The following is a 27,994-nucleotide window of genomic DNA, read 5'->3' on the forward strand; positions in this document are numbered from 1 at the left end:
TATTTTCTGTGTTTGTGAATTGTGTGCGCAGTAGCCGCACGTGCATCAACAAAGTAGTGCCAAGCGTGCGCCTGTGTCATAAGTAAAGGGCCGGCTGGCTTGACCATTAAAGGATGCTGTAACCCCCAAAGTACACTCCAAACCAAAAAAAAAATATTTTCTGTGTTTGTGAATTGTGTGCGCAGTAGCCGCACGTGCATCAACAAAGTAGTGCCAAGCGTGCGCCTGTGTCATAAGTAAAGGGCCGGCTGGCTTGGCCGTTAAAGGGTGCTGTAACCCCCAAAGTACACTCCAAACCAAAAAAAAAATATTTTCTGTGTTTGTGAATTGTGTGCGCTGTAGCCACACGTGCATCAACAAAGTAGTGCCAAGCGTGCGCCTGTGTCATAAGTAAAGGGCCGGCTGGCTTGACCGTTAAAGGGTGCTGTAACCCCCAAAGTACACTCCAAACCAAAAAAATATATATTTTCTGTTTGTGAATTGTGTGCGCAGTAGCCGCACGTGCATAAACAAAGTAATGCCGAGCTTGCGCCTGTGTCATAAGTAAAGGGCCGGCTGGCTTGACCGTTAAAGGGTGCTGTAACCCCCAAATTACACTCCAGTCCAAACCAAAAAATATATATTTTCTGTGTTTGTGAATTGTGTGCACTGTGGCTGCACGTGCATCAACAAAGGAGCAGCGCCAAGCGTGCGCCTGTGTCCCATAAGTAAAGAGCCGGCTGGCTCATTTCTTAAAGGGTGGTGTTAACCACAAAGTGCACTACTCTCCAGCAAAAATAAAAAAATATTTTCTGTGTTTGTGTGCGCTTTAGCCGCACGTATATATCAATATAACATAAATGGAGGACCAAACTTTCTCCGATAAAAATAAAATAGGGAAAGATCAAGAACCACTTCCTCCTAGTGCTGTTGCTGCTGCTGGGAGTTGTTCATCATCCCAGAGAGGAAGTAGGAACATCACTACTTTTACTAAACAATTGACCCACCAACAGTCCCTAGCGATGAGGATGAAGTACGACAGCAGTCATCCTGAAGCAAAACGTATAACTGAGGCCTTGACTGCTATGTTGGTGTTAGACGTGCGTCCGGTATCCGCCATTAGTGCAGTGGGATTTAGACAATTGATGGAGGTAGTGTGTCCCCGGTTCCAAATCCCGTCTAGATTCCACCTGCATCCTCAAAGCAGCAGCGACAAGCGTGCGTCTGTCTGTTAAAGGATGGTGTAACCCTCAATGTGCGCTCCACAAACAATAAAAATATTCTTCTTTTTTTTTCTGTCTTTGTGAAATGTGTGGGCTGTAGCCGCACCTGCATCCTTAAAGCAGCAGCGACAAGCGTGCATCTGTCTGTTAAAGGGTGGTGACACCCTCAAAGTGTGCTACACTAACAATAAAAATATTGTTCTTTTTTTTTCTGTCTTTGTGAATTGTGTGGGCTGTAGCCGCACTTGCATCTTCCAAGCAGCAGCGACAAGCGTGCGTCTGTCTGTTAAAGGGTGGTGACACCCTCAAAGTGTGCTACACAAACAATAAAAATATTTTTCTTTTTTTTTCTGTCTTTGTGAATTGTGTGGGCTGTAGCTGCACTTGCATCCTCAAAGCAGCAGCGACAAGCATGCGTCTGTCTGTTAAAGGGTGGTGACACCCTCAAAGTGTGCTACACAAACAATAAAAATATTGTTGTTTTTTTTTCTGTCTTTGTGAAATGTGTGGGCTGTAGCCGCACCTGCATCCTTAAAGCAGCAGCGACAAGCATGCGTCTGTCTGTTAAAGGGTGGTGACACCCTCAAAGTGTGCTACACAAACAATAAAAATATTGTTCTTTTTTTTTCTGTCTTTGTGAAATGTGTGGGCTGTAGCCGCACCTGCATCCTTAAAGCAGCAGCGACAAGCGTGCGTCTGTCTGTTAAAGGGTGGTGACACCCTCAAAGTGTGCTACATAAACAATAAAAATATTGTTCTTTTTTTTCTGTCTTTGTGAATTGTGTGGGCTGTAGCCGCACTTGCATCCTCAAAGCAGCAGCGACAAGCGTGCGTCTGTCTGTTAAAGGGTGGTGACACCCTCAAAGTGTGCTACACAAACAATAAAAATATTCTTCTTTTTTTTTCTGTCTTTGTGAAATGTGTGGGCTGTAGCCGCACCTGCATCCTTAAAGCAGCAGCGACAAGCATGCGTCTGTCTGTTAAAGGGTGGTGACACCCTCAAAGTGTGCTACACAAACAATAAAAATATTGTTCTTTTTTTTTCTGTCTTTGTGAATTGTGTGGGCTGTAGCTGCACTTGCATCCTCAAAGCAGCAGCGACAAGCGTGCGTCTGTCTGTTAAAGGGTGGTGACACCCTCACAGTGTGCTACACAAACAATAAAAATATTGTTCTTTTTTTTTGTCTTTGTGAATTGTGTGGGCTGTAGCCGCACTTGCATCCTCAAAGCAGCAGCGACAAGCGTGCGTCTGTCTGTTAAAGGGTGGTGTAACTTTCAAAGTGCTCCAAAAAATAAAAAACTATTTTTTTAATGTGTTTGTGACTTGTGTGCGATGTAGCCGCACTTGCATCCTGAAAGCAGCAGCGACAAGCGTGCGTCTGTCTGTTAAAGGGTGGTGACACCCTCAAAGTGTGCTACACAAACAATAAAAATATTCTTCTTTTTTCTGTCTTTGTGAATTGTGTGGGCTGTAGCCGCACTTGCAGCCTCAAAGCAGCAGCGACAAGCGTGCGTCTGTCTGTTAAAGGATTACATCGGTGACAGCATCCAAGTAGGCATGTCAGACAGTCCGTACCTGTACTGGCAGGAAAAAGAAGCAATTTGGAGGTCCCTGTACAAACTGGCTCTATTTTACCTGAGTTGCCCCCCCTCCAGTGTGTACTCCGAAAGAGTGCTTAGTTGAGCCGGGAACCTTGTCAGCGAAAGGCGTAGGAGGTTGCTTCCACAAAATGTGGAGAAGATGATGTTCATAAAATGAATTATCAACTCTTCCAGGGAGACCAGCCTCCAGAACGTACAGAGGGACCTGTGGTTGTGGATTCCAGCGGGGACGAATTAATACTCTGTGAGGATGAGGATGTACACAACACTGCAGAGGGTGAGGAATCGGTGGATGAGGAGGATGAGGACGACATTTTGCCTCCGTAGAGCCAGTTTGTGCAGGGACAGATTAATTGCCAGCTTGTTTTGTGGGGGCCCAAATGAACCAATCATTTCAGCCACAGTCGTGTGGCAGACCCTGGCGCTGAAATGTTTGGTTTGTTAAATTGTGCATGTCCTGTTTATACAACATAAGGGTGGGTGGGAGGGCCCAAGGACAATTCCATCTTGCACCTTTTTTTTTTCTTTGCATTATGTATAGTTTGGGGCCTAGTTTTTCAAACTGCCATCCTGTCTGCCACTGCAGTGCCACTCCTAAATGGACCACGTGTTTGTGCCGCCCACTCGTATCTCTTAGCATAGTCATCCAGCTACCTCGGTGCAACCTTTTGGACATAAAAACACTATTGTGAGGTGTGAGGTGTTCAGAATAGACTGGAAATGAGTGGAAATTAAGGTTATTGAGGTTAATAATAGCATAGGAGCAGAAAAACCCACAAATTCTGTGATTTTAGCTGTTTTTATGCTTTTTTTCAAAAAAATACAGATCCAAAACACAAAACCCAGAACTCAAAACACGGAAGGGTGGTTTTGGCAAAACCAATCCAGATCCAAAACACGAAGAAAGATCCAGATCCAAAACCAAAACACAAAACACGAAAAGTGGCCGGTGCACACCCCTAGTGTGTATGAAGCCAGCCCCAGAATCTGTGTAATTTAAGAGTGTCCTGGTTTTATGGGATTGTTTGACCATGTGTCACCCTGACAAAGTTCAAATCTAGGCAAAAACCTAATCTTGGTCAAACTACACCACCATGCCAAATTTGGTAGAGCTAGGTACAACAATCTGGCCCTGCCTATAGGACAAACACACACACACACACACACACACACACACACACACACACACACACACACACACTTTCTCTCTTATTATATAGATAACTTATGACACTGAAGAAAGGTGAGATCAGTCAATATTTCACATAACAGGTTATTGTCTAAGGTACATTTTGACAAAATAATTTACATATATAAAACACTGCTGAGGAAACGAAATCATTTGTCATACTGTAAGCCTGACTGATGATGACATATTATAGTACTGACCTCTGCATGTTTTCCCATCACTTGCAAGCACAGATCCTTCAGGACAGAAGCAGACAGGTCCTCCAGCAGTCTGTACACAGCCATAACTGCAGTTCCTGTTTTCTTGCAAGCAGGGTGTCACATCTATTGGATTTAAATATAGGTAATGAATATGGTTAGAATTTTTATATCTATAAACAATGCACATAAAATTACATTAGTGCTTGCAATACATTTGGTGAGGATTTTTTATTTACATTTGAGAGAACATTTCAGCCAGAACCAAAGAAAACAATAATGAATACATAGCCAAAGCTTAGTGGATCACTGAATAACAAGAAATTGAATAATGGCATTCGTCAAAACTGCCCTAACTTCTTTTCCCTATAAGGGTGTAATTAGAGGTTGCCCCCAACCTTACAGCAAAAATGTATGTGGCGCAGCAGGATTTTACAGTTTGTCCATCATAGTTGTACTAGTACTAGTAGCCCAAACGTGTCTTCACAGAGCAAGCAGAGCTCCTGAACAGATGCACACTCATCCCCAGTCTTCCCATCACCACTTGAGCCTTTAGTAACTACATGGGCAGCCAGAGAGGTAGTGCTACACCCCTGATCTAAGCTACAGATGTGTTCTTGCTCATATATGCAATGCAGCAAGATATACCTGGCATGAGTGAGCCGTTAGGTCCCATGCTAGTGTCGGGTGAGTTTTTGGGCCGCAAATGCAGCTAAGTCACAATGAGATGTGACTGGGAAGCAGCCGCAGACTGGGCTCATTAGTTTGATATGTGACAATTGTATATCTGTGTGCGAATGAGAATGTAAACAGCACTTTGCATGGTGACTGAGAGACTCAGTCGCACACAGATATACGCATTGCAACTTAGACACATTTTCATCACAAAAAGACGCAAATAAAACGCCTGGCACTAGCAGAGGCTCACTTGACTAGTCATGCCATGAGGGGTTGTTTGATGCGACTGGAGCAAAGATGATAAAGGACACATCTGTAAATAACAATATGTGCAATGTGCAGGGCTGTAACTAGGGCAGTGCGGGCGGTGCCACTGCACAGAGCGCAGGATGCTCTGAGGGTGGAACCGGCTGCCTTCGCAAAGTTCATTTGCCGGGCGTCCGCTATTAAGTTGTTAATAGCGGTGCACCCGGCGGCTCGTTCTTACTGACAGTGGTGGATTGGGAATTAAATTAATCGGGATGCTGCCTGCAAGGCCAGCCAGACTGTGGGTCTGAATGCTGTATGTGGCCACGCCCCCAGTCACGCATCACTCATGACCATTCCTGTTTGACAGGCACTGGTAGTCCGCCAGCACCTGTCAGCAGCCCGCTGCGCAGAGGAGCTCTGGGCTTTTGGATTCGCAAGAGGAGACTAACCTCTCATGAGACAAAGCTCCTCCCTCCATTCACCACTCTGATGCCTAATCTCCATCTCCTCCATGTACAACCTCTCCTCTCCTGTATTCTCCATCTAAAGAAGCAGCAGAGTCCCCAGCGCCAGTAAGTAACAATAGCATCCCTCTTTCCCATGGTCACCAAAGTCATTATATAGTGAAGCAGCAGGTAGAGGAGGAGTAAAGAATGGGGGTGGTGTTAGTGTATGGCTGGGGAGTGGTGCTGAGATTTAGGAATGAGAAGTCACACACAGATGTCCCCCCCTGTTGCTTCTACCCCTGCAACATGCACCTTCCACCTCTGCACCCTCTAGCTACCATCTCTGGACCTCCCATCCCTGCACTGGAGCATTAATGTGTGGTATAATGTTCAAGGGGAATTACTGTGTGACATAATGTGCAAGGGGTATTTTTGTGTAGCATAATATGTAAGGGACACTACTGTGTGGTGCAATATGAATAGGGGGCTCTACTGTGTGGCATAACATGTATAAGGGGTACTTCAGTGTGGCATAACGTGAATAAGGGACACTAATGTGTGGCTTAATGTGTATAAGGGAAACTACTGTGTGATGTAATGTGAATAAGGGGCTCTACTGTGTGGTGTACTACTGTGTGTCATAACGTGAATGAGGAGCACTACTGTGTGGCGTAATGTGAATAAAGGGCACTGCTGTGTGGTGTAATTGGAATTGGGGGTACTATCGTGTAGTCCTGCCCCTTCCCTTCCCCGTGAGATCACGACCCTATTTGAAGTATTGGGGGAAGCACCAATGCGCTTTCTGGCACAGGGCACCAAAATGTCTAGTTATGACTCTGACAACATGTATAGAGTACAGTAGTTAGCTATGTTTCATTTTATTCTGCATGTTTAAGTCTATCAAACGACAGAGCATCGTAAATGAAAACTTACATTTGTTGCTGACCAAATATATGTGATATTTCATAGAAAACAATATTGCCCATCAAAATATTATCTTACATCATGGAATTGTATACTCTGCATTATCAAAATAAACAACTGTAATACTTTTTCACAATAACATGCAGTTCATGTTAACAAACAATACTTAATTATATAAGTATTAACTCTCCTTATTTTAATACTTTCTAATAATATATCTCTCAAATCCGGACACTGCAATTTTCTCCCTAGCCCCTGGTCTCTTGCAGATTGCCGTATTACTTCCTACAAAATTTGCCTATACTCCATCCATTGTGTCCTATATTTTGACAAGTTTTCCAGTGCCTGAAGCAGAGAAATATCCCTATAACAATATGTTCCCACCGCCGAAGGAAGGGATAATGGCCCTCATTCAGAGCCACTCGCAAACAGCAGTACGCTCGTTGCGTTCCGATGTTGAATAACCGCGCATGCGTCGGTGTAACACTGCGCATGTGCGTACGGCAGATTGCGAGCTTTTTTGGTCTCGTTCGTCAAATAGCGTACAGGAAGTGACATGTCAAATGTGATTGACAGAACAGGGCGTTTTTGGGTGTTGACGGGGGTGGAGATGGAAAAACGCAGGCGTGGCGAGGCGTTTTTGGGGCGTACATACATTAGCAGATGCGAGCGTAAAATGTGTTCGGACCGACTCATACGTCACTGGATGATCCTCTTTCCCTTCAAAATGCTCGCACAGCTTAGGGTCTGGATTACTCGACCACATTGGCGATGGCCTTCTCCTCCGTCCCGGGACTCCACGATGTTGTTGCGATTAATCGTGGGAGGGCTGAAAAGCAATTAGTGTTGGATTGAAAACCGGCTTGGTATGTGTTTTGAAATCAGTTTTTTGGGATAGCACAAAACCGTACGCAGGTGGAAATCAGAGCTGCTAATGTCAGGATGACACAATCAATTTGCGTACATTTGTGGGGGTTTATTTTGCCCTCAATTTGGTGGTTAGGGCCTATTGTAACAATAATGTCATCATGTTTTAATTTTCTCACCATTTTATTTTTGCCTCTTGAATTTGCCTCGTTATATGAATTTTTAAACGTTCCTTAAAGAGCCCATTTTTTTTTATTTTATTTTATTTTTTTTTGGCAAGTTTTTGCCTTTTGGTCCAGGATTAAATGTACAATAATTTCACAATCCAATGTCAGATTTTTGGTGTCAATTTATTGCTCAAACAAAAAATAAATTAATAAAAAATTTGGGGACTTCTTTTTTTGGCAAAGATCTGTCCCAAAATCAAACAAATTGGCCCAACATAACTGTTGACATAAACATACAACAAAAAATTAAAAACATTTCACAAGAAAGGAGAAGGAAGTTTTGACCAGAAAGGAATATGAGCCAAGCACAGAAGGATTGTGGGAAAAGTCGCCATTGCTGTCACCGTTTTTTCACCCGTTTGGATGGGGGAGGGAGGGCGCCAGACCGGGTCCGGGATGTCATCGGGCTGGCCTGTCCAGAGGCAGATGTTGTGGCCTCTGGACTAGGCACAGGGCTAGGCACATTTGGAGGATTGGCTGATGTTGTGCCAGAGGTGGAGGATCCTGATGTTCCGGCAGGAAGGGAGGTCGGCTCCACCATGTGCTGGCGAACGAGCTGCTCCAGGGCATTGGCGATGCGGATGTTGGCCCTGGTATTTTCCGCCAGGGCCTGACCAATGGTCACGTTGGCCGCAGCATTTTGCTCCAGGGCCTCAGCCACCCGTAGCAGACTGGCATCCATCCTCTGCAGAATCTCCGTATGGAAATCCGATTTGAAATTGAGTTCTGTAAGGAGGGACACTGCCTGCGAGGGGGATTGCCCTGGACTGGCTTCTGCAGGGTCCTCAGCCGGATGTACTGGTTCCTCCCCTGCCGAGCCAGCAGAAATTCGGCGGCCAAGGCTCCCCTCTGGAGCAGACTCATCCGCCTGTGTCTCTGTTAGGAAAAAAGAGAAAAGACTCACATTAGAATCTACATATTGGCACAATAACATTTCAGAGTTGGTGACATCAAAAGATTTACCTGGGATAACATGAGGAGCCGCAAAGTCTGGCATGTCCGTATCCATGTTGGACACGCCAAACACCTCCACAGGCTGCACACACCCCTGTGCCAGCTCTTCTAAATCCGTCAACTCCAATGACACAGGGGTGGAACCCCCACCTGTCCCCCTTGCATGCCTAGCCCTGTCCGCGAGTTTTTGCTTTAGGCGATATTTGAAGTCGCCCCATCTGTGGGAAAAAATGGAAGCCATTATCCTTTTGTTTAAAATGATGTTTGTTTTTAGGGGGGGCAAGTGTTTACTTACCGCCGTTTGACATCCCGTGCTAGACGGACATAATCACCCACCCTATTGACAGCAATGGCTACCTCTTCCCACATTCTCCCCTTCTGGCTTAGACTCATATTCCTGTCTGCCTGTGGCAGGATGTCCACACACTTCTGTATCAAAACCTCCATCTCCTTTCTTGTGAAATGTGGCTGCCTTTTTTTTTTGGCAGCTTTGGCCGGAATACTGGGCCCAGCAGCCTCTTCCATGTCATCCTCCTCACCTATTTGTGTAAATATTCATATTTCACAAAATCACAACTTGCCCAATCTTATGTTTCAAATTAATCATTGATACAAAATGCATGAAAGACTTACCGCCTGACTCTTGGGCATTGTTTCCCTGGTCTGTCGCCATGTCTGAGGTCCAAACAAGAAATACACCAGAATTTTAATGTGTTTTCGTGACGTATTTATACATGCGTCCTTATTTTGCGGCCGCATCATTGATTGTGCGTTCCTATGATCCCTCCTTAATTTGTGCGGGAAACGAAACACTATTTATGGCTTGGTGTGTCTCGAGTCGAGGTGGCGTTTTTGGATTGTTGGAGGTTACCTTGGCTGGAGTTTCTTGTTTGCGGATAAAGGAGTTGGCGTTTAGAGTTTATTTTGTTTGCTAGATTTGCGTTTTTATTTTCCGTTCTCTTTTTTGTTTTTTGTTTTTTTGGCCTCGTTTGTTGATTTGGTAAGTTTTGTGAAGTCTAACTTTTGATCAATTGTTGTCTCATTGTGTTTCTTCTTGTTTTTAATTTTTGGATCCATAATTTCATATATTTTAGCTTTTTATTAATTTCGGACCCAAAGACCTTTTGATTTGGACTCTTATATATTTGCTCTTGGTAAGTCCATTTTTTATCTTGTATTTGTGAACTAATTAGCGCATTTTTCTCAGTTTGTATAGTGACTTGTATTTGCGAACTAATTAGCTCATTTTTACTACTTACTATTGTGACTTGTATTTGCGAACTAATTAGCACATTTTTACTACTTACTATTGTGACTTGTATTTGCGAACTAATTAGCACATTTTTACTACTTACTATTGTGACTTGTATTTGCGAACTAATTAGCGCATTTTTAAATGCTTATTAATCCTGTAAAATTTTTTGTGGTTGCCCTTTCGCTTTTTTGGCAAACATTTCAACCCATTTTGATGTACTGTGTGCAATGTCGTTTTGCTCTTTTGCCAAATGTGTGTTTCGCATATTTTAAGTTTTGTCTAGCACAAAATTTAGAAACAAAAATGCACAGAGTGAAATTTGTCAAATTATTTTTGTGATTAATTTCAGTTTGGACGTATCATGACAATACCCCGGCATGTAAGCAGCAATGGATGGTATCATCAAGCTAAGTTGTTTTTAATTTTCTTTTGGGGTGGGTCCAAAGCCTTACATTCCAATCTTGCCATTTCAGGTTGATCTTGGGCGGATTGTTCTGGCCATGCTCCCGGAAGCCGACCAACCTCAATCTCGTCCCAGGCGTAGGCATCGTAGGCGTGCAAGGCCCCAGATATTTCGAACACGTGTCACCCTTTTTGGAATGGCCGATGATGAGGTTTTAAGACGCTACCGTCTTCCTCCCAAAATCATCATAGACACTCTCTCATTAATAGAGAGTGATCTTGAGCGGCAAATTGACAGTCCTACAGCAATACCACCACTTACGCAATTTATGGCGGTGTTACATTTCTGTGCCTCAGGATCATTTCAAACAACGGTGGGAATAGTGGCGGGCATCTCACAATCCTCCTTTTCCCGGATCCTGAGGGCAGTGATGGAGGCACTTTTCAAGCACCTCCATCATTTTATTCAAATGCCTTTGGATATGGGTGCCCTTAGTGTGGCCAAGGCCAATTTTTACCAAATAGCTGGCTTCCCACACATCATAGGGGTTGTGGATGGTACTCACATACCACTTCAGCCTCCAGCACGGCTGGAGGCCATATTTCGAAACAGGAAACACTATCACTCCCTGAATGTAATGGTGGTATGTGATGCCTCCCTCCAGATCCTGTCCCTGAATGCAAAATTACCAGGAAGTGCACATGACTCCTTCGTCATCCGGCAATCAGGGATATGGCACAAATTAGCCAACCTACAAGCTGGTGATGCGTGGCTTCTGGGTAAGTGGAGACCTTTAGTACATAACAATGTTAAGCTTGATACACAGTGATCCTGATGTTGTCTATTCTTTTTCACAGGAGACAGTGGATACCCTTGCATGCCCTGGCTGCTCACTCCTTATTTGGCTCCCACACCAGGTCCACAAAGTGAGTTTAATACCGCACTTACAGCCACCAGGCAAGTGGTGGAGCGCTGTATCGGCCTTTCAAAAGGCCGATTCAGATGCCTCCACCGCTCTGGTGGCGAGCTCATGTATTTGCCGGATATGGTTTCGAAAATTGTGGTCCTGTGTGGGATCTTTCACAACATCGCCATAAGGAGTGGTGTTCCAATGCAGCCAGAGGATGCCTTACCTGAGGATGGCCCCCCCGAGGTTGGTCGGAGGTCAGTATGTGGGGGGGCCATACGCGATGATGTGGTGGCCCGATATTTTAGGTAATTATTGATCAAACAACAGTGTGTATACCCAATGTGTCACGGTTTTTTAACGTACATCTTTTTTGATATTAATTCTTGCACCATCTTCTGTTTGTTTGCATAATCTTTGGCACTCCCACGATGACTACTTCCTGCTACCCTTCAAAAACCTTTCTGTTGAAACTTCGGGAATATATTCTGACACCAATATTGCAACGCCATATTTTTGAAATCATGTGGGCATGGACCTTCGTCAACCAGTTCTTGATTTGTTGTGTGTTTGTTTCGTGTTTTTGGTATGTGGTGTTTTTCTGATTATCACTGTGTGTTTTGTTTGTGAGTGACCACTTTGTATTTTGATATTTGGAGAGTGTAATTTGTTTCCTTTTTGGGCACGTTAGAAGCAAGTGTAAACAAACTCCCAAACGTTAATTTTACCTAAGGGGTAACCCAGTAATGAAGTGGAGCTAAAATGTAATATGTTTTCGGGGTACTAACCAACACAACAAGGAATCGTGTACAATCAGTTGCCTTCGTAAGATTGTCCGAAGCAGTTTGGCCACCAAATAGGAACCTGAAAAATGGTGTAAACTATCATGTTGACCACCACAAAAAAGGAAAATGACATTGGTACTGGGAGGTGTTTCTTGTGTCTGTTTGCATTCAAAATAGAACACACAATCTGTAGTGAGATTCTGTGGCAAACCTTGCTTGAAGAGTCTACTTATGTCAGTGTAAAGAATCTTGGATTTACTCCAAACGCATGAGACAGAGCTTGATTTAAAACAGATTTATTAAGAAACAATTTGTAAAAAAATAAAAAATAAAACTAATTCCTAAGGAGGACCAACAGATGGTGAAGGCCCTGCATAAGCCCGGTGACCTGCTCCAGCATACGGCCCACACAATTCACTATCTCTTCCCGACGCCTCTGTTCCTCTGTGGGTGACAAAAGTTTGGGGATTAATAAATCGATAATGAAGCAACATTGTAAAAAAACACAAAACAAGCAACCCAAAACTTACAAGCTTGTGGGCCAAAAAAACATTACACGGATAAAACCCAGCACCCCAAAATGTCTAAGGGCAAAAATACAAGGGCCCTAAAAAAAGGCACACAGGTGTGATATGTGTATGGTGACATCAGCAGGAACAGGTAAAGACAACCCCCAAAAATACCCTAAGGCGACAAAAAGTCAAAAAAAATGGGGACGACACATGATTACATACAAACAGTTTGTGGTGTCCAAAATAAACTTTAAAAACATACCGTTCTCCAAAACGACAGAGCCAGAAGCCACTCCCTGGACCACCTCGGAGGTGGCTACATTACCCAACCCGAGGGGCAAGGTGTTTTCGGGATCCTGGGAGGGGGTATTTGGAGGAGGGACGGATGGAGGAGAGGGGGAATTGGGCTGGAGGGGAAGTAGGCCTGAAATTTCGGCCACAGGGTCTGGGGAGGAGGGGGTAATAGAGGAATTGGGGGTTAGAGAGAGGGGCCGGGACCGGCGTCTTGTGTGGCGATGCCACCGTAGTGTTTGCTGTGCCCCTAAAAAATGACCAAAAAATTGTGGTTAGTTTCAACAGGAAACCAAAAAAAAAAAAAAAACACAATAGGACAGACAAGAAAACATGCACATGCAGATATGACTGCAATGACTCAATAGGACTGACATGAAAACATGCACATGCAGATATGACTACAATGACTCAATAGGACAGACATGAAAACATGCACATGCAGATATGACTACAATGACTCAATAGGACAGACATGAAAACATGCACATGCAGATATGACTACAATGACTCAATAGGACAGACATGAAAACATGCACATGCAGATATGACTACAATGACTCAATAGGACAGACATGAAAACATGCACATGCAGATATGACTACAATGACTCAATAGGACAGACAAGAAAACATGCACATGCAGATATGACTACAATGACTCAATAGGACAGACATGAAAACATGCACATGCAGATATGACTACAATGACTCAATAGGACAGACATGAAAACATGCACATGCAGATATGACTACAATGACTCAATAGGACAGACAAGAAAACATGCACATGCAGATATGACTACAATGACTCAATAGGACAGCCATGAAAACATGCACATGCAGATATGACTACAATGACTCAATAGGACAGACATGAAAACATGCACATGCAGATATGACTACAATGACTCAATAGGACAGACAAGAAAACATGCACATGCAGATATGACTACAATGACTCAATAGGACAGACATGAAAACATGCACATGCAGATATGACTACAATGACTCAATAGGACAGACATGAAAACATGCACATGCAGATATGACTACAATGACTCAATAGGACAGACATGAAAACATGCACATGCAGATATGACTACAATGACTCAATAGGACAGACATGAAAACATGCTCATGCAGATATGACTACAATGACTCAATAGGACAGACATGAAAACATGCACACGCAGTTAGGGCCCACAAGATAAACTTGAAAACCACAGTCCAGAACACTTACTTTCCGCAATCTGCATGCGAAAGCATGCCAGCAAGCGGGGCGTCCGCCGGTGCAGGTCCGACCACCTGCGCTCCAGCTGGCCAATATGTCGGCGTGAGCCGAAGGAGCGCAGGCATCGACGTACCTCCGCATATGCGGAACGCTTGCGCCTATTGGAGATGGGTGAAGGCTGACTGGTGATCCTCCTGTCCATCACCTCCGTCAGCACCAGCAGTTCGCGCCTGGTGAATGCGGCGGATCTCATGATGGCAATGGTGTTTTTTTGTCAAAATAGTTTTAATAAAGCACCACAAAAAAATTTGATTGGCTAATGTATTTGGGAAATTAACAGGACAAATTCTATTGGTTAGTGTATGAGTCATGTGTTCGACAGGGCCATAAATCTCTTGAGAGTTATGTTAGGCTTGAAGCAGTGACATGTGTAAGCAAATTTAAATAAAGAAATGAACCACAGAAAACTTGTGGGGAGACAAACAAATAGAACAATTGTTTAATTGGGGCTAACAATAAAAGCGAAGGTTTCAGCCGTACGTATTCTGCGAGCAAATACAAACACGGACAAGATTAAAGTTTATTGCATTGTGTTGAAAAAAAAAACAATTAAGCTAATTGATACATTGATTGGCATGATACGATTGAGGGAGGTAGGCCGAAAAAACGAGCAGGTAATCGGAATCTGACAGTCCCACTTCCGGTTTGTACTTGTGCGTGCGTTCCCTTCAAGCCATTTCAGGGATGTACGCTCGCTATTTGGCACGCTCGTTAGTCAGAGGAGGGGTCGCCTGAGTTAGCTGCGTACGAAAATACTAGCGAGTGCTTGAATTTAAATATTTTTTTACGTACGCCGAATCTGAATCAGGGCCAATGTTCCCAAGGTGCTGCACAGTGTAAGGCTTGTGCCAAACCTAACACCTACAGGTAAATTTACTAAGAAATTGAGTCTGGTCAAGTTTTTTTTTTTTTTTTTAACTCGATTAGCATCGCCGAAACTCGGGTGATTTGAGGCTTATGAAACTCATAAATTTGCTAAGAGTGAGCTTAGCTGAGAGTGAGATGTCCCATGGTGAAGCAGATCAAGATTTCTCCCCTGAGTAGCAAGTTTGGAAGGAGATTACTCACCCAAGATTGCAGTGTCTTCTCTCTGCAAAACTCTACCGAGCAAGCAGCCTGCACATATTAGTGAGATATGTGTAAGCTGCTAGTGTTTTGTACCTGTAAAAAATGGGTTAATTGTTTAAAAAAAAATGACGTGAGATGCCCCCCAAAAGCCTAACCAGCCCCGGACTTGTCCGCCTGTCCTGGTACCTAAAATTACGGGGAATAAAACGAGTAGGGCTCCACCGTAATTTAGGTACCAGCACCAGGCTTCAGGGCCGGTCCTGGTTTTAAATATATGGGGGAAAAAAATGAGAGTTTAGAAACTCTTATCTTGGTAAATTCCTGAATCCTACAGTATCTTCACTAGAGAAAAGGTTCTCGAATTTAGCTGATGGTGAATTAAAGAGAGTTTGCTAGTTCTCCAATATTTTCCCGTAGCAAAGGAGATTTCTCTCCCGAGTTTTACATTAGTAAATTTGCGAGTGGAAAAAAATGCCCAAACTCTCCAGAGATTGCTAACTCGACCGGACTCGATTCTTAGTAAATTTACTCCCTAGCGTTGAGGACAATCAGTTCAATCTTTGTCTCATCACATAATAGAATTGTAGAGATGACTGTACTATTTTGTGGTATACACAGTTAGTAAATAGTAGACACTAGTGGAAAGTAAGGTTGTAGACACACCAGCCAGATAGATATAACCAGGAGCTTGGGTTTATTGCAGTGAACAGGTTTTGTACAGCCGTATTGACAGTTACACATACAAGTAGCGGAGATGGAGCGGAGCATTCAGTGCACCATTCGTTCATGTATGTAGGTGGTATAGCAAGATGTTTCAGGTTTCCCCAAGGAGCTGAGTACTACACACCTGTGTAGTACTGTGGATCTCAAACACAGAGTTCCTAGATGGAGCCGCACATGCGCAGGCTACGTAACTGCAGCCATCTTGGTAAAGTACAGATGTTTCATCTAATGGAGCATCATTGATGTAGCACACTCAATGCCAACAAGAATGTTTCTCTATCTGATATGAGGGTCTTCCACATGCTTTCTGACAAATTCTGGGAAACAATCCATGTGTGTAACACCATTCTATATGAGAAGTACACAGGCTCATGTTGTCCCATGGCCAGTTTCTCCCATCTCTGCCACGGAGTTCATATATGCCTTTAAAGGGGTTTGTGTACCTGTGTAAGGTGTGCAGCCGCACTCCCTTTATGCAATCCCAACCCATACTGATCATAACTAATCACTGGAATTGGCAGACACCGTTTCCGGCAGTGTACCCCCAATTCAGCACCCCACCGCGTAATCGGCCAGCCTTAAGGAAGAGCAGCTGCAAGTGAGGAGCAACAGATGGAGCCTGATAGAGCAGTCAGGAATTTGCAGAGTGCCTGCCGTTGGCAATGAAAATCAAGGAGAGAAAAAATTTGTTCTGCAGTAGCCCATTGGCTATGTACCATAGGCTCTGCACTGACATTTCTACCTTGAAATAAAGATTTTCCCTTTCTTTTCCACCTGCTCAGGGGTTTGCACAACAAAACCCCACAAATTTCCTCAGAAAAAGCAATGTAAATTAGTAATTGAGTTGCAAATGCAATTTGTGGTGTGAGTTTTCACTAAAAACGTTTTGCAGGACCCAACTTGCACCTACAGTAATTTATTGTCCCGTTAGTGTGTCACAAATTGGTCCTTGTTGTGCCATGAACAATGACAGTAATAAGACAAAATAAACAAGAGCTGGTCTCGCAGAAAGTGCTCCATCCAATTAGCAGAGCAAGGGGAGTAGAGTGTGCCTATCCCCCCCCTATAGGAGACGCTCTGGCCAATCAGCAGAGCAAGGGTAGGAGAGTGTGCTTTCCTGGTCTCCCCCCTGCTCTACTAGATACTGCACAGGCTTGACAAAACAAAGTCCCATCTACACCCTGGTTTCCAGCAGCATCAAAGAGGAGCCAGGACTAGGCAGGCAGCCGCAGTAGTACAGTTTGTCACAGAGAGGAGTCAGGAGCAGGCACCCGCAGATTAGGACTAGGATTCCTAAAGTAAGCAAACTACAATGGCTAAAGAGAACGAGGGGGACAATTGGTGTTTGGTATGTAGAACTGCTGGTAGTGTGTGCTTGGATACAGTAAGGTTCATTTACATTTACTTTTTATATCTTTAATATTTTGTGTCACGTATGTAGACGTCACTCTTCAGTGTTTCTCAGCATGAAGAAAGTTTGGGAACCACTCATCTAGTCACACAACTTATACATGTATTGTCACAAGCCGTCGCGCTGCCAATGCTGTGCGGGGTGAACGCCGGATAAGCGTTCGCTGAAGTCTCCTCCTTCTTCCGGTTAGGATCTGTGGTTGCAGCATATTGTTTGCAGTTCCAGCCTTAGTTGCTACTGAGGCTCTGCACTAATTACTGCCTGTCTGTGTGCAGTATCAGGTGCACACTAATTGATTCTCCTGTCTGTGCACAGCCCAGCTGCACACTAGTCTGTCATTAGGGAGGCTTGCTCTGTTGGGCCTTGTTTCTGTTAAATTCCAGCCAACCCTTCACTCCATGCCAGTGATAGTGTTTCACATGTTTCTGGTTTTCGTTTGGTCTCCTGTTCACAGGCAAGTTCCAGTATCCAGCCAGCTCAATTCTTCCTGCCATTTGTGTCATCTAGGCGGCACGATCCACATTTGCACTACCTGCCGTTTGTGTCATCTAGGCGTCATGGTCCACATTTGCACTACCTGCCATTTGTGTCATCTTTGCAGCACGGTCTCCATTCCTGCCTCTGCCGTTTGTGTCATCCAGGCAGCACGGTCCACATTTGCATTACCTGCCGTTTGTATCATCTTGGCGGCATGGTCTCCCTTCCTGCCTCTGCCGTTTGTGTCATCTAGGCGGCACGGTCCATATTTACACTACCTGTCATTTGTGTCATCTTGGCGGCACGGTCTCCATTACTGCCTCTGCCGTTTGTGTCATCCAGGCAGCACGGTCCACATTTGCACTACCTGCCGTTTGTGTCATCTTGGCGGCACGGTCTCCATTCCTGCCTCTGCCGTTTGTGTCATCGAGGCAGCACAGACCGCACTCAGACTCCAGAGTGCGCAACACAGCATCCTGTGTATGCAACCCTGTGTACAAACGATTGTGTCATCTGGGCGGCATTAAGCGCACCTCAGCGTCCTGTGTACACAGCCTTGTGTACTACTGCTTGTGCCATTTTGGCATCATTAAGCGCACATTAGTATCCCTTATACACAACTTTGTGTACTACCACTGGTGTCATCCCGGCGACACTAGCGCACCACAGCATCTCCTAGCCAAGTCCTTCTGCCCTCAAGGCAGGATCTCAGCCCAACTATTTGGCCCACAGGCCTCATCCAACCCAGAGGCTGCTACCGGCCCAAAGGCCACATCACTACTATTTGGCCCACAGGCTTCATCCAGCCCAGAGGCTGCTACCGGCCCAAATGCCGCATCACAACTAATTGGCCCATAGGCCTCATCCAGCCCAGAGGCTGCTACCGGCCCAAAGGCCGCATCTCAACTAATTGGTCCACAGGCCCATCCCTTAAGCCACATTCTGAGCTAGCTCCTCCAGCCCTCAAAGCAACAACCTGGCCACATCCAGCCAAGGTTTCCAGCCCTCAAGGCTGTGCGGGACAATTCCTCATTGACGGTACTGACCTGTAACATGTATACTGTACTGTCAATTAAAGAGTAAAAACCCTTTAAATACATAGGATATAGTTAATATGTAATATGCCTGTATGTATGCCTGTTGTATGTCTGAGCATACTGGGCAATTGCTGATGAATTAATATTACATTACACTACTTTACATTTTGCTGAAGTGAAAAACTGGATAGACAACTCCTGCTCACCTTTATAAAATGCCTACTATCCTAATACTATCTAATACTGAAGCCGCTTCCTTAGTCATTAATCTTTTGTCCTGGAATTATTCATGACAAGTTTGTTAATATAATAGCTGAACAACCCATGTTTAAAGCAATGAAAATGTAGATGCGTCTTGGAGCTAATTCCACTTTGCCTATTCCCTGCAATTAGCATTATAATTGTAGTATACTGTACATTATTATAGCTGACTGATACAATAAGACACACATACAATAAGACACAATAGGCTCTAGAAGATTTAGCTAACATTAAACACAGCATTTACTGGAAATGTGTAATCTTACACATTGGGTTGATATATTTTATTCTCATTATTTTAGAACTCAAATAACTAGAAGCCACATTAAGGACAGCCATCAGTGCACAACATGTAATTCATTTTGCTGCTAGATGTTACTTTATTGCAGTGAAAGGGCTCATAAATGACAAGACTGACTGTTTCCTATGTGGTTTTGATAGCAATTGACAACTTGAATAATGGCAGCAATAATTATACATTATAACTAGAGCATTTATAAATTAGATGTTACATTTCCTTACTTAATACTTTTCATATTGTGAACTGCAGTATAACTTTTGTACTATGTTTGAAACAAGAACATACAATTCTGGTTTAGTAAATAATAATTACAGACATCAATTAAAGTCAATGAAATAGTTACAGTGGAGATAAAATAACTTGTCTAAAATTCTTTGAATTTCAATGAATCACAATTAAATTTGAACTGAAAAAAATGAGAAACAATATTGTCTTAAAATACTGTTTGTGAGCCAAAGATTATATGAATAGCTAAAACTAAAACAATAGATAGATAGATAGATAGATAGATAGATAGATAGATAGATAGACACACACTGCAGTGTGAAAAGTTATGGGATAGCAGTATGTAAAGGTAATGGTAGGTGGCGTCTTGGAAATTCCTAGATCTACATCAGTTGTATATATTCCAAGAAAGCGCTAAACACATAAGTGTAGTATGGATAATCAATGTGTAAATAAATGCAAAAAGCAGCAATGCAATATCCAAAAATATATAAATATATATAAAGAAAAATGCTAGTACCTTAAGGAAAAAAGAGAGAAATTTATAGCTGTTTTATTGGGTGAGTGGTGCACTCTTGCTGCAATATAGCAGTGCAGTTTGGCTATCCCTGTCTTATCGTATGCAGTGCCATCCGTGCTCTCAGGGCCTGATTCATTATGGATCACTATTGCCAAAGCGTACACAGGCGGCCGATTGTTGCGTACTGCACATGCGTATGCATCGCAGTGCACAAAGGCACCACTGCGATCACAGAGACCACGCAGAGCCATCGCAGAGTGATTGACAGGCAGTGAGCGTTTGGGGGTGGTGATGGGGGGTGTTCGGAGAAACGCAGGCGTGTCTGTCTGTTTGAACACTGGGCCTGATTCAGACCCACTCGCGAGCGCTGAGCGCTCGCAAGCGGGTCGATGGTGCCCTAGTGCGCATGCGCACGACGGAGGGAGCTCCGTCGTGCGCATGCGCCAGACCCGGGGAGCGATGGGGAAGTCGTCGCTCCAGGTCTCGCACCAAAGGGGGCGTGCTGTCGATGTTGATTGACAGCACGCCCCCTTTGGTGGGCGTGCCGGGGGTGTGGCTGCCAGACGGAGGCGTTCCCATGGGAACACCTACCGTCTGGGTCCGGCCCCACTGACATCACTAGTGATGTCAGTGGGAGTGATTTTGGCTCTGATAGAGCCAAAATCACTCCAGGGCTTGCGGTCACCGAGACCCTACCGCAAGTTTAGGTAGGAGGGCCCTGATTCAGAGCGAGCGCTCTGGTCAGAGCATCCGGCTCTGAATCAGGCCCTCTGTTGCGTGGGAGTGCTTAAATTAGCCATTGCAATTGCATACACAGCTTGAGTACTCACTGTGTACAACGAGGTTAGCATGTTCTAAGTAATGTCAGGGCTGCTGTAATTCTGCGTGAGGGGCTGATGTACTTGATGTTACCAATGTTTATGAAGGTTTGCAAGGTATTATGGATGTAAACTAGCAGTAGTGGGAGGCAGTGGGCGTCTCTTTGCTGGCAGTGCGACGGCATTGCAACAGCATTCATTAGCATATTTTCACAGCAGACCTGCATGCCATTACGGAGCTGCCATCGCAATAGCGATCCGTAATGAATCAGGCCCTCAATCCATTCCCTGTATCAGGTGTGCTGCTGCCGCTGTCCCGATAAGCAGACCTGCTGTTAATATCCAAACGTCCCCATTCAGGTGAAAGTCCATGTGGGGGCAGTAGTTACCGGCGCGGCTTTTGGCGGTCTACATATATACACACACACACGAGGGTGGTTCAATAAATAAGCTAACAAGACCTCTCATTGCGTAAATTTATTCAACTCGTACGTATACGTATAATCTCTGGACTGTCGGGATATTAGAATGAAATACAGAACATTACACACACACGTGAGAGGTCTTGTTACCTTACTTATTGAACCACCCTTGTGTATATATGTATATGTGTAACTGCATATGTATATATATATATATATATATATATATATAATTGAATCTGTATTATGTTTTAATAGTTGATGTATCATAATTGAAGCTATTGGGTATATTACCCATTGTATGCTGGGCTGGATGACAGAGTGGCATGTGCACATCTCCCAGTTCAAATGTAACAATTTCAGGCCACACACTAATGTGCCTGACAGCTGAGAGGCAGGCAAAGGATACTCCTCGGGCACTTTTTTAAACACAATCGGACCAGTGGTGCAGCATCCTCTCAGCTACTGGGTCCAGGTGTAGCCACGTAGTGTGTGGCGGCACAGTTAATATTATTGCATAGAGGCAACTAGAAGTTCTGTGTTTTGTTTGGAGGTCACTAAAACAGTCTGCTTTCAGATGTATCATGCATGTGATGTATTTGATCAGAGAAAGAAGTCCACCCGCACAGAAAATTCTCTTATGTTTTATACTTTTTCTATCTTCAGTTCAGTAAATGAAGCATCAGCAGAATTGTAGGGGTGGCACCAACAATAGTGTCAAAATAAATTAAATGCATAAAAAAAAGAGAGAGGACACAGGTGAGACTTTTTCGTGAATGTTGCACTGCCATGGGAAGAAGTAATAGATAAAAATATTCTTTTCTTATTTTATTCTTTAAAAATTAATTTATTGACTTTAATAAAGAATTAACTTGGTAGCTAAATAGTCACAAATAAAAAGAGTGTGTATGAAAGAATGAAATTGTGTTTAAAATCTAGACACCTTAAACTAATAAAGGTTCATTTTTATCACTGTTATTCACTTGACAGTGAACCATTCAGGAAAAGTCTGAGCATTGTCTTCTATATATTTTGTGCATTTTTCAGGTGTAGCATTTGATTGTAGATCTTTGATATAACAAGTTTTCATATGTTGAACTGGCTATATAAAACCCACGCCCACATTTGACAAACCATGCCCCCAGGCTGAATGTTGCCAGTAGGGTTGCTATATCTGGGAGGTGTGGTCATGACCCTCCCACAAAAAGTAAAAATTCAGTACGCTGCGCCGTAAGATCAGCACAGGAGCGGCTTCGGGGCCCCTATGCAAGCCCTCAGAGCAACATCACATTAGCAACCCTTATACACAGTATGCCACACAGTAGTAGTGCCCCAGGTATTGCTGATCTCGATGATGGGGGTCTCTCACAGGTGTTTTTCCTCCACTTAGAGAGAATTTGGAGTTTGAACTACTACTGAAACACTAATGCAATGACACTGTATTAGACTTCTTTGGTCAGCCATTTTCCAGAAGACCAACTTTGCTTGTAAATGGCACACTGTCCAACATACAATGGTGCCGGCACAGAAACCATCACATAATCATATTATACTGTATATCTCTGCTGACAATTACAGGAGGTCCCAATATCCCACATGGCCCCCAGCAACATCATCATCATCATCTGCCACAGCCGCCAGTCCATGCAGTACAGACCTGACACAGTCACCTCTCACTAGGCAGCTTCCTCCCTACATGCCCTGCCGCAAACCGGGACACTAGTGCATCCCAAACACAATGTTTGAGATGCTGGGATGCATGTCCACATTTCGGGATGTTCCTGGTAAATCTGGGAAGTATAGAATCCCTAGTTGCCAGCCTCTGCCTATGGAGCTGTAGTGCTCATGTCTATGGCAAAGCTTGTACTGCTTAGATGATTGCTATGCTGTAAAATATATTACAAGCTGGTTGTGTACAGTAAATCATTGGTACACTACTCACCATGACATGACTTGTTGTCTGGAAGAAGGACATACCCTCTGGGGCAGGTACAATAATAAGAACCTGGGATATTTTCACAGCCAAGAGTGCAGCCATGGGTCCACATAGCACATTCATTAATATCTAATGACAGAGAAAATGTGTAGCTTTTATTATGTAAGTAGTTTGGATGTACACTTGACACATTAATTATGCAGAACATGAATCTTCAGGAAAGATAAGTAAAACAATCTGTCTTAGCTATTTTTAATTCCATATACATTTGTTTAAGTTGACCCGTATCAAAAATTGTACAAAGTTGAAACCGTCACCTTTAACCTTGTTCAATAAACATTTATAGTTTAACAGCTGGAACGGTTTTCTTTTTTGCTAAATATTGCACATACCACTATAGCAATGTACATAGAAGCAAGGCACACATTCCTGGAATGTAATCATTTACTAATACAGGTACAAATGTAAAAATGTGCAATAATCAAATTTGCATTCACTAATCAAACCATGGCAGGCTTATGACCTGATGCTCTGGATTGCTATCCACTTATGTATTCAGGCTCAGAGCAGTAACAGGGCCAACTTGACCTCTGTGACGGCCACGCCCCCTGAGCACATGACATCATGCAGAAGAGACGAGGTTGTCAGCACTGGTAAGAAGTACAGAGGTTTCACGCTGTAGTCTGTCAACTTTGACCAATATTTGACTATTCTCCCAATTTGGCAACATCTGTTTAGTGAAAATAACCTATAATCGCAACCCAGTAGTTTCACACAGTAAAACACGTGTCTACTTTTTGGGGAACTCAGGTGAGGAAAATCATTCCCATTAAACTCCATTGCCCATGTTACTTAGAGACCATTGCTAGTAGGATAGTATGTGCATATTTGCCACATGTAGTAACAAACCTGCCCTGATGTAACAGCAGTGTTCAATGTACTCTAGAGAGCAAAGTGTAGCAGGAGAACTAAAGCACCTCCAACTGTAAATTGTTATGGAACCTAGAAGTAGGGATGTGCGCTGACCTCCGTGTTTTGGTTTTGGATCTGGATTCATTTTCGTGTTTTGCCTTAGCAAAACGACCCCCAAATGTTTTGGCTTTGAATTTAAAAAAAAAAAAAATTTAAATGTTAAAAAGTTTTTAAAATGAGCTAAAATCATGTAAGTTTTGCAATCCAAAACCCGAAAGTTGGATTTAAAATCCGAATTCCAAACTGCTGGAAGATCAGACCCGCGGCTCGGATATATCCGGATCTCTGCAGGAGATTAGAACCGTGACTCAGATCTGTCCGGATTCATGAAATTCCGGTGGATTCAGATTTCTGGAGAACCAAACCGCACATCTCTACCTAGAAGTCACTGCAGAGATCTGTGATTTGTTTAATAGTTTTCATGTAGCAATGGAAATCCTTGGTAACTTCTACACATACCAACAGTATAATTTACAGCAAGGAGTGAATTAGATATATGTATATACAGCAGGGCCGGCTCTACCATTAGGCAACCTAAGGCAACTGCCTTAGGGCTCTGGCACCTGAGGTGGCAGCACTGTGGCTCCCAGCACAGTAATAAAGATGTCTGAAAGAGACATCCTTATTTTATTTAATACTGGCAGTGACCTTGGTTTGCATAAGCAGCAGCCGCCGCCCCTGCACTTACCAGCTGCTGTCTGGTTGAAAGTCTCTTTGTATTATTCTAATAATTTTTATATTAAATCTAAGGAGTATGACAGGGGAGGATCTGCCTCCCCTGCCTGCACGTCCCTGGTTGAGACTGCAGACATGTCACAGTCTGACATGTGTGGTGCAGTGCAGCCAGCAGCAGCAGTGCCAGACTCCAGCCCCCTTCCCTTTCTACATGGTGGCTGCACCCTCCCCCGGGACCAGCCATCAATGTGCTGAAGTTTTTAACTCCCTTTTTCTGCCCCTCCTCCTATGCCCCTTCCTACTCCTCCTCAGGTCCTGACTGTCTGTGTGCCTATCCTCCTCTGCATCTCTATGGACACAGTACCTCCTTCAATCAGAGGTAAGTATCTGTGGGTATGTTTTAGTGTTATCTGGGGCTTGAGGTGCATATTAATAAAATCTAAAGGTGTATTAATATAATCCGGGGCGGTGGGTTTTGTAAAAATATTATGTGGGGTGGGGGTGTAGTACCATTATGAAGTTATTTTGGGTGATATAAATGTATGTGTGTGGGGGGAGGACATGTTGATGTTTAACATGTAGATACAGAGCACTTGGGATTTGTTCTACACACACACATACCTCCCAACATTGTAGGACTTGAAAGAGGGACCAACTTCCCCAACACTGTGGGATACTGCGGCCCGCGGGTGGGACGGCGGGATAGTCCCAGTAAAACGGGACAGTTGGAAGGTATGTAATACCCCTACGACACAGGTAAGGCTAGGTGTGGTGCAGTAACTTATTTGCTTACCAGATACAGTTCCTGGTTTGTCTGTAAGTCTTCCAAATACTTTGATACAATTATCAACAATAGATTGAACAATGAAGTGAAATGTATTCAATGTTGTTCGTTTTCAAAGTAGCAATTAGTTATGATACAAAAGTATTATTACAATAATGACATTAGTCACATAATTTACAAGCTTTGTCCCGGAGATTTTATGTAGTTGGACGCTTCTTTTCTTGTACTGTAAGCAACTGAGTTAGTTTACACTTATACACTAAGAAGCATACACTTAATACAGTAATATCATTATCTAATTATGTATAACAATAGTTAAAACTTAGTGACCGTAGCAGTTCCCAAAGTCTGGCCAAAACCCCCTTTCGTTGGTGCACTTTGGAATACTTTGCAGTTTCTATATTAAAACTTCCTGACGACTGGTGATACTGTACTGCCACTTGATATTGTCCCTTGTACTGACACTTACTCTTGGACGCTGCAAGCCCGTGCCTGTGAAGTCCTTTAAGTAAACTGTAGCTGTCTCTGTATAGACTACATCTGAAAGTTAAATACTACAGAAATATATCCATCATAGGCTGAGTCAGCCATCAGGAAGATGGCATTACCCACCACAATCAATCCCCAGAGTGCACCGCATTGGGCTTGGTGCATATGAGAAATGCGGTCAAACCCGCATTTTCAGAGTGTGATTCCATTTTTCACCTTGCTGCATCCTCCCCTGGATGATGACTCTATGTGTCTAGCAACATATTGCAGTCGGTTGGCTTGTGGTTAATCTTAGTTTTAAATTCAGTACCTTTTCTCTCTATAGGTACTTCCAAGTAATGTACTGCTTCATAACTGCACTCATAGGTAAATTTTATATATTTGTGCATTTGGTTCACCTAAGTCATGGCTGAGATAAACTCTTCCTTAGATCCAGACCATAGTACCAGGATATCATCAATATAACTTGTGAAAAATTGAACATGTTGATAAAAATATCTGTGCTTGTCCTTACTATAATAATTATTGTATAATGTGCTTAATAATGACCGAGCACTCACACATCTCATGTTTCAATATCAATATGGCAAATCTTACCCTCACAGTGTTTTCCATCAGCAGCAAGTTGAAAACCTTCCATACAGCTGCACTGCTGATTCACTGGATCAGTCTGACATAATCCTGTGCAGTAGTCATTGGCCACTGTACACACCTCTGACCCTGAAATAATATAAGGCATAGGAGTAGTTCAATGGCCATTCCTCTGACCCTGAAATTAGACAATGCACAGCAGTATTTCAATGTGTATACCATTGACCCGAGACTTATACAATTCGTAAGGATAGTCCAATGTGCATGCCTCAGACCCTGGTAGTAGAGAAGTCATAGGATTACTCCAATGTGCATGCCTCTGACCCTGGTATTAGACAAGTCATAGGATTACTCCAATGTGCATGCCTCTGACCCTGGTATTAATCAATTAGTTTGGTGGGGCTCCCATGGACTCCCAGGACAATTTGTAGGATTGGGAAGGGGGGCGTGATGATGAAGTTCTTGGTGAATCATGCAATTATGACCACGCCACCTCTGTGCTATGATACGATTCATTGCAGTGCACCGTCAGGTCAAGACCATGATGATGCAATTTGCTTCTTCCCACTTCCAGCAAAGGTCATTTGCATCTCTCCCCTGGGAACTGCTGGAGGGAAGATAAGTAGAGTGGGCAAGTATGACTCTGACTCTGGAATGTAGCAGTAAAAGTATTTAACATTGATTAATAGTAAACTATTTTATTAAAAAAGAACTGCAATATTTTAACATATTTTGCACAACAAGAACTTTAGGGCTGTGAGGGACCTGGGTCATAAACATTAATGAACTTGGTATTCCAGGCAAACCTGCAGACACTGCCAGCACCCCAACATGTCTGTATCTAGTTGTGGTAGGGTTACATACCTACAAAAATGGGGTTCAGAGACCTTTTTAAAAGGAATGCTCTAATCAATATAATATATTTAAAGTGGTATTGATCATCGAAGGCCAATGTTTTTAAACCATTGGACAGAAGCCATTGATGGTGAGCCATTGATGGCTTGTATTTTGCATATGAGCTGTCTGTGCCTATGCAAGTGGAAAATGCATTTGTGTTTCACCATGGGGCTCAGCCTTCAATGTTATATCATTGGTGACTGGCTATCGATGGTGAAAGCACTCAACCTCGGCCTCTGACCATCGACGGTTGCTACCCCATATTTGGTGGTTCTGTCCAGTGTTGGCTGACTTCTGGTGGACAGTCCATGAGATCTCAGAGAAGATCACTTGTCTGCATTCCTGATACACCTACATTTTGGCTTTTCAATTTAATGGACATGTCCATTTCCCAATTTAAGAAATC

The 27,994-nt window shown here is 43.5% G+C and overlaps 1 protein-coding gene across 2 annotated transcripts in view; it reads right to left on the reverse strand.

Annotated features, from left to right (window-relative positions):
* Nucleotides 1-27,994, reverse strand: part of EGF (epidermal growth factor) — a 162,105-nt gene that overhangs the window by 79,962 nt on the left and 54,149 nt on the right. For both annotated transcript variants that reach the window (XM_088456410.1, XM_088456409.1), the window contains exons 6-8: nt 26,698-26,820; nt 23,187-23,309; nt 4,194-4,316 (exon numbers count right to left, since the gene is read on the reverse strand). In XM_088456410.1, the coding sequence (XP_088312536.1) occupies nt 4,194-4,316; nt 23,187-23,309; nt 26,698-26,820 (369 nt within the window). The remainder of the gene's footprint in view (nt 1-4,193; nt 4,317-23,186; nt 23,310-26,697; nt 26,821-27,994) is intronic.

The sequence above is a fragment of the Taudactylus pleione genome, unplaced genomic scaffold (genome assembly GCF_031769625.1).
Source record: "Taudactylus pleione unplaced genomic scaffold, aTauple2 ptg000703l, whole genome shotgun sequence".
Taxonomy (NCBI): Eukaryota; Metazoa; Chordata; class Amphibia; order Anura; family Myobatrachidae; genus Taudactylus; species Taudactylus pleione.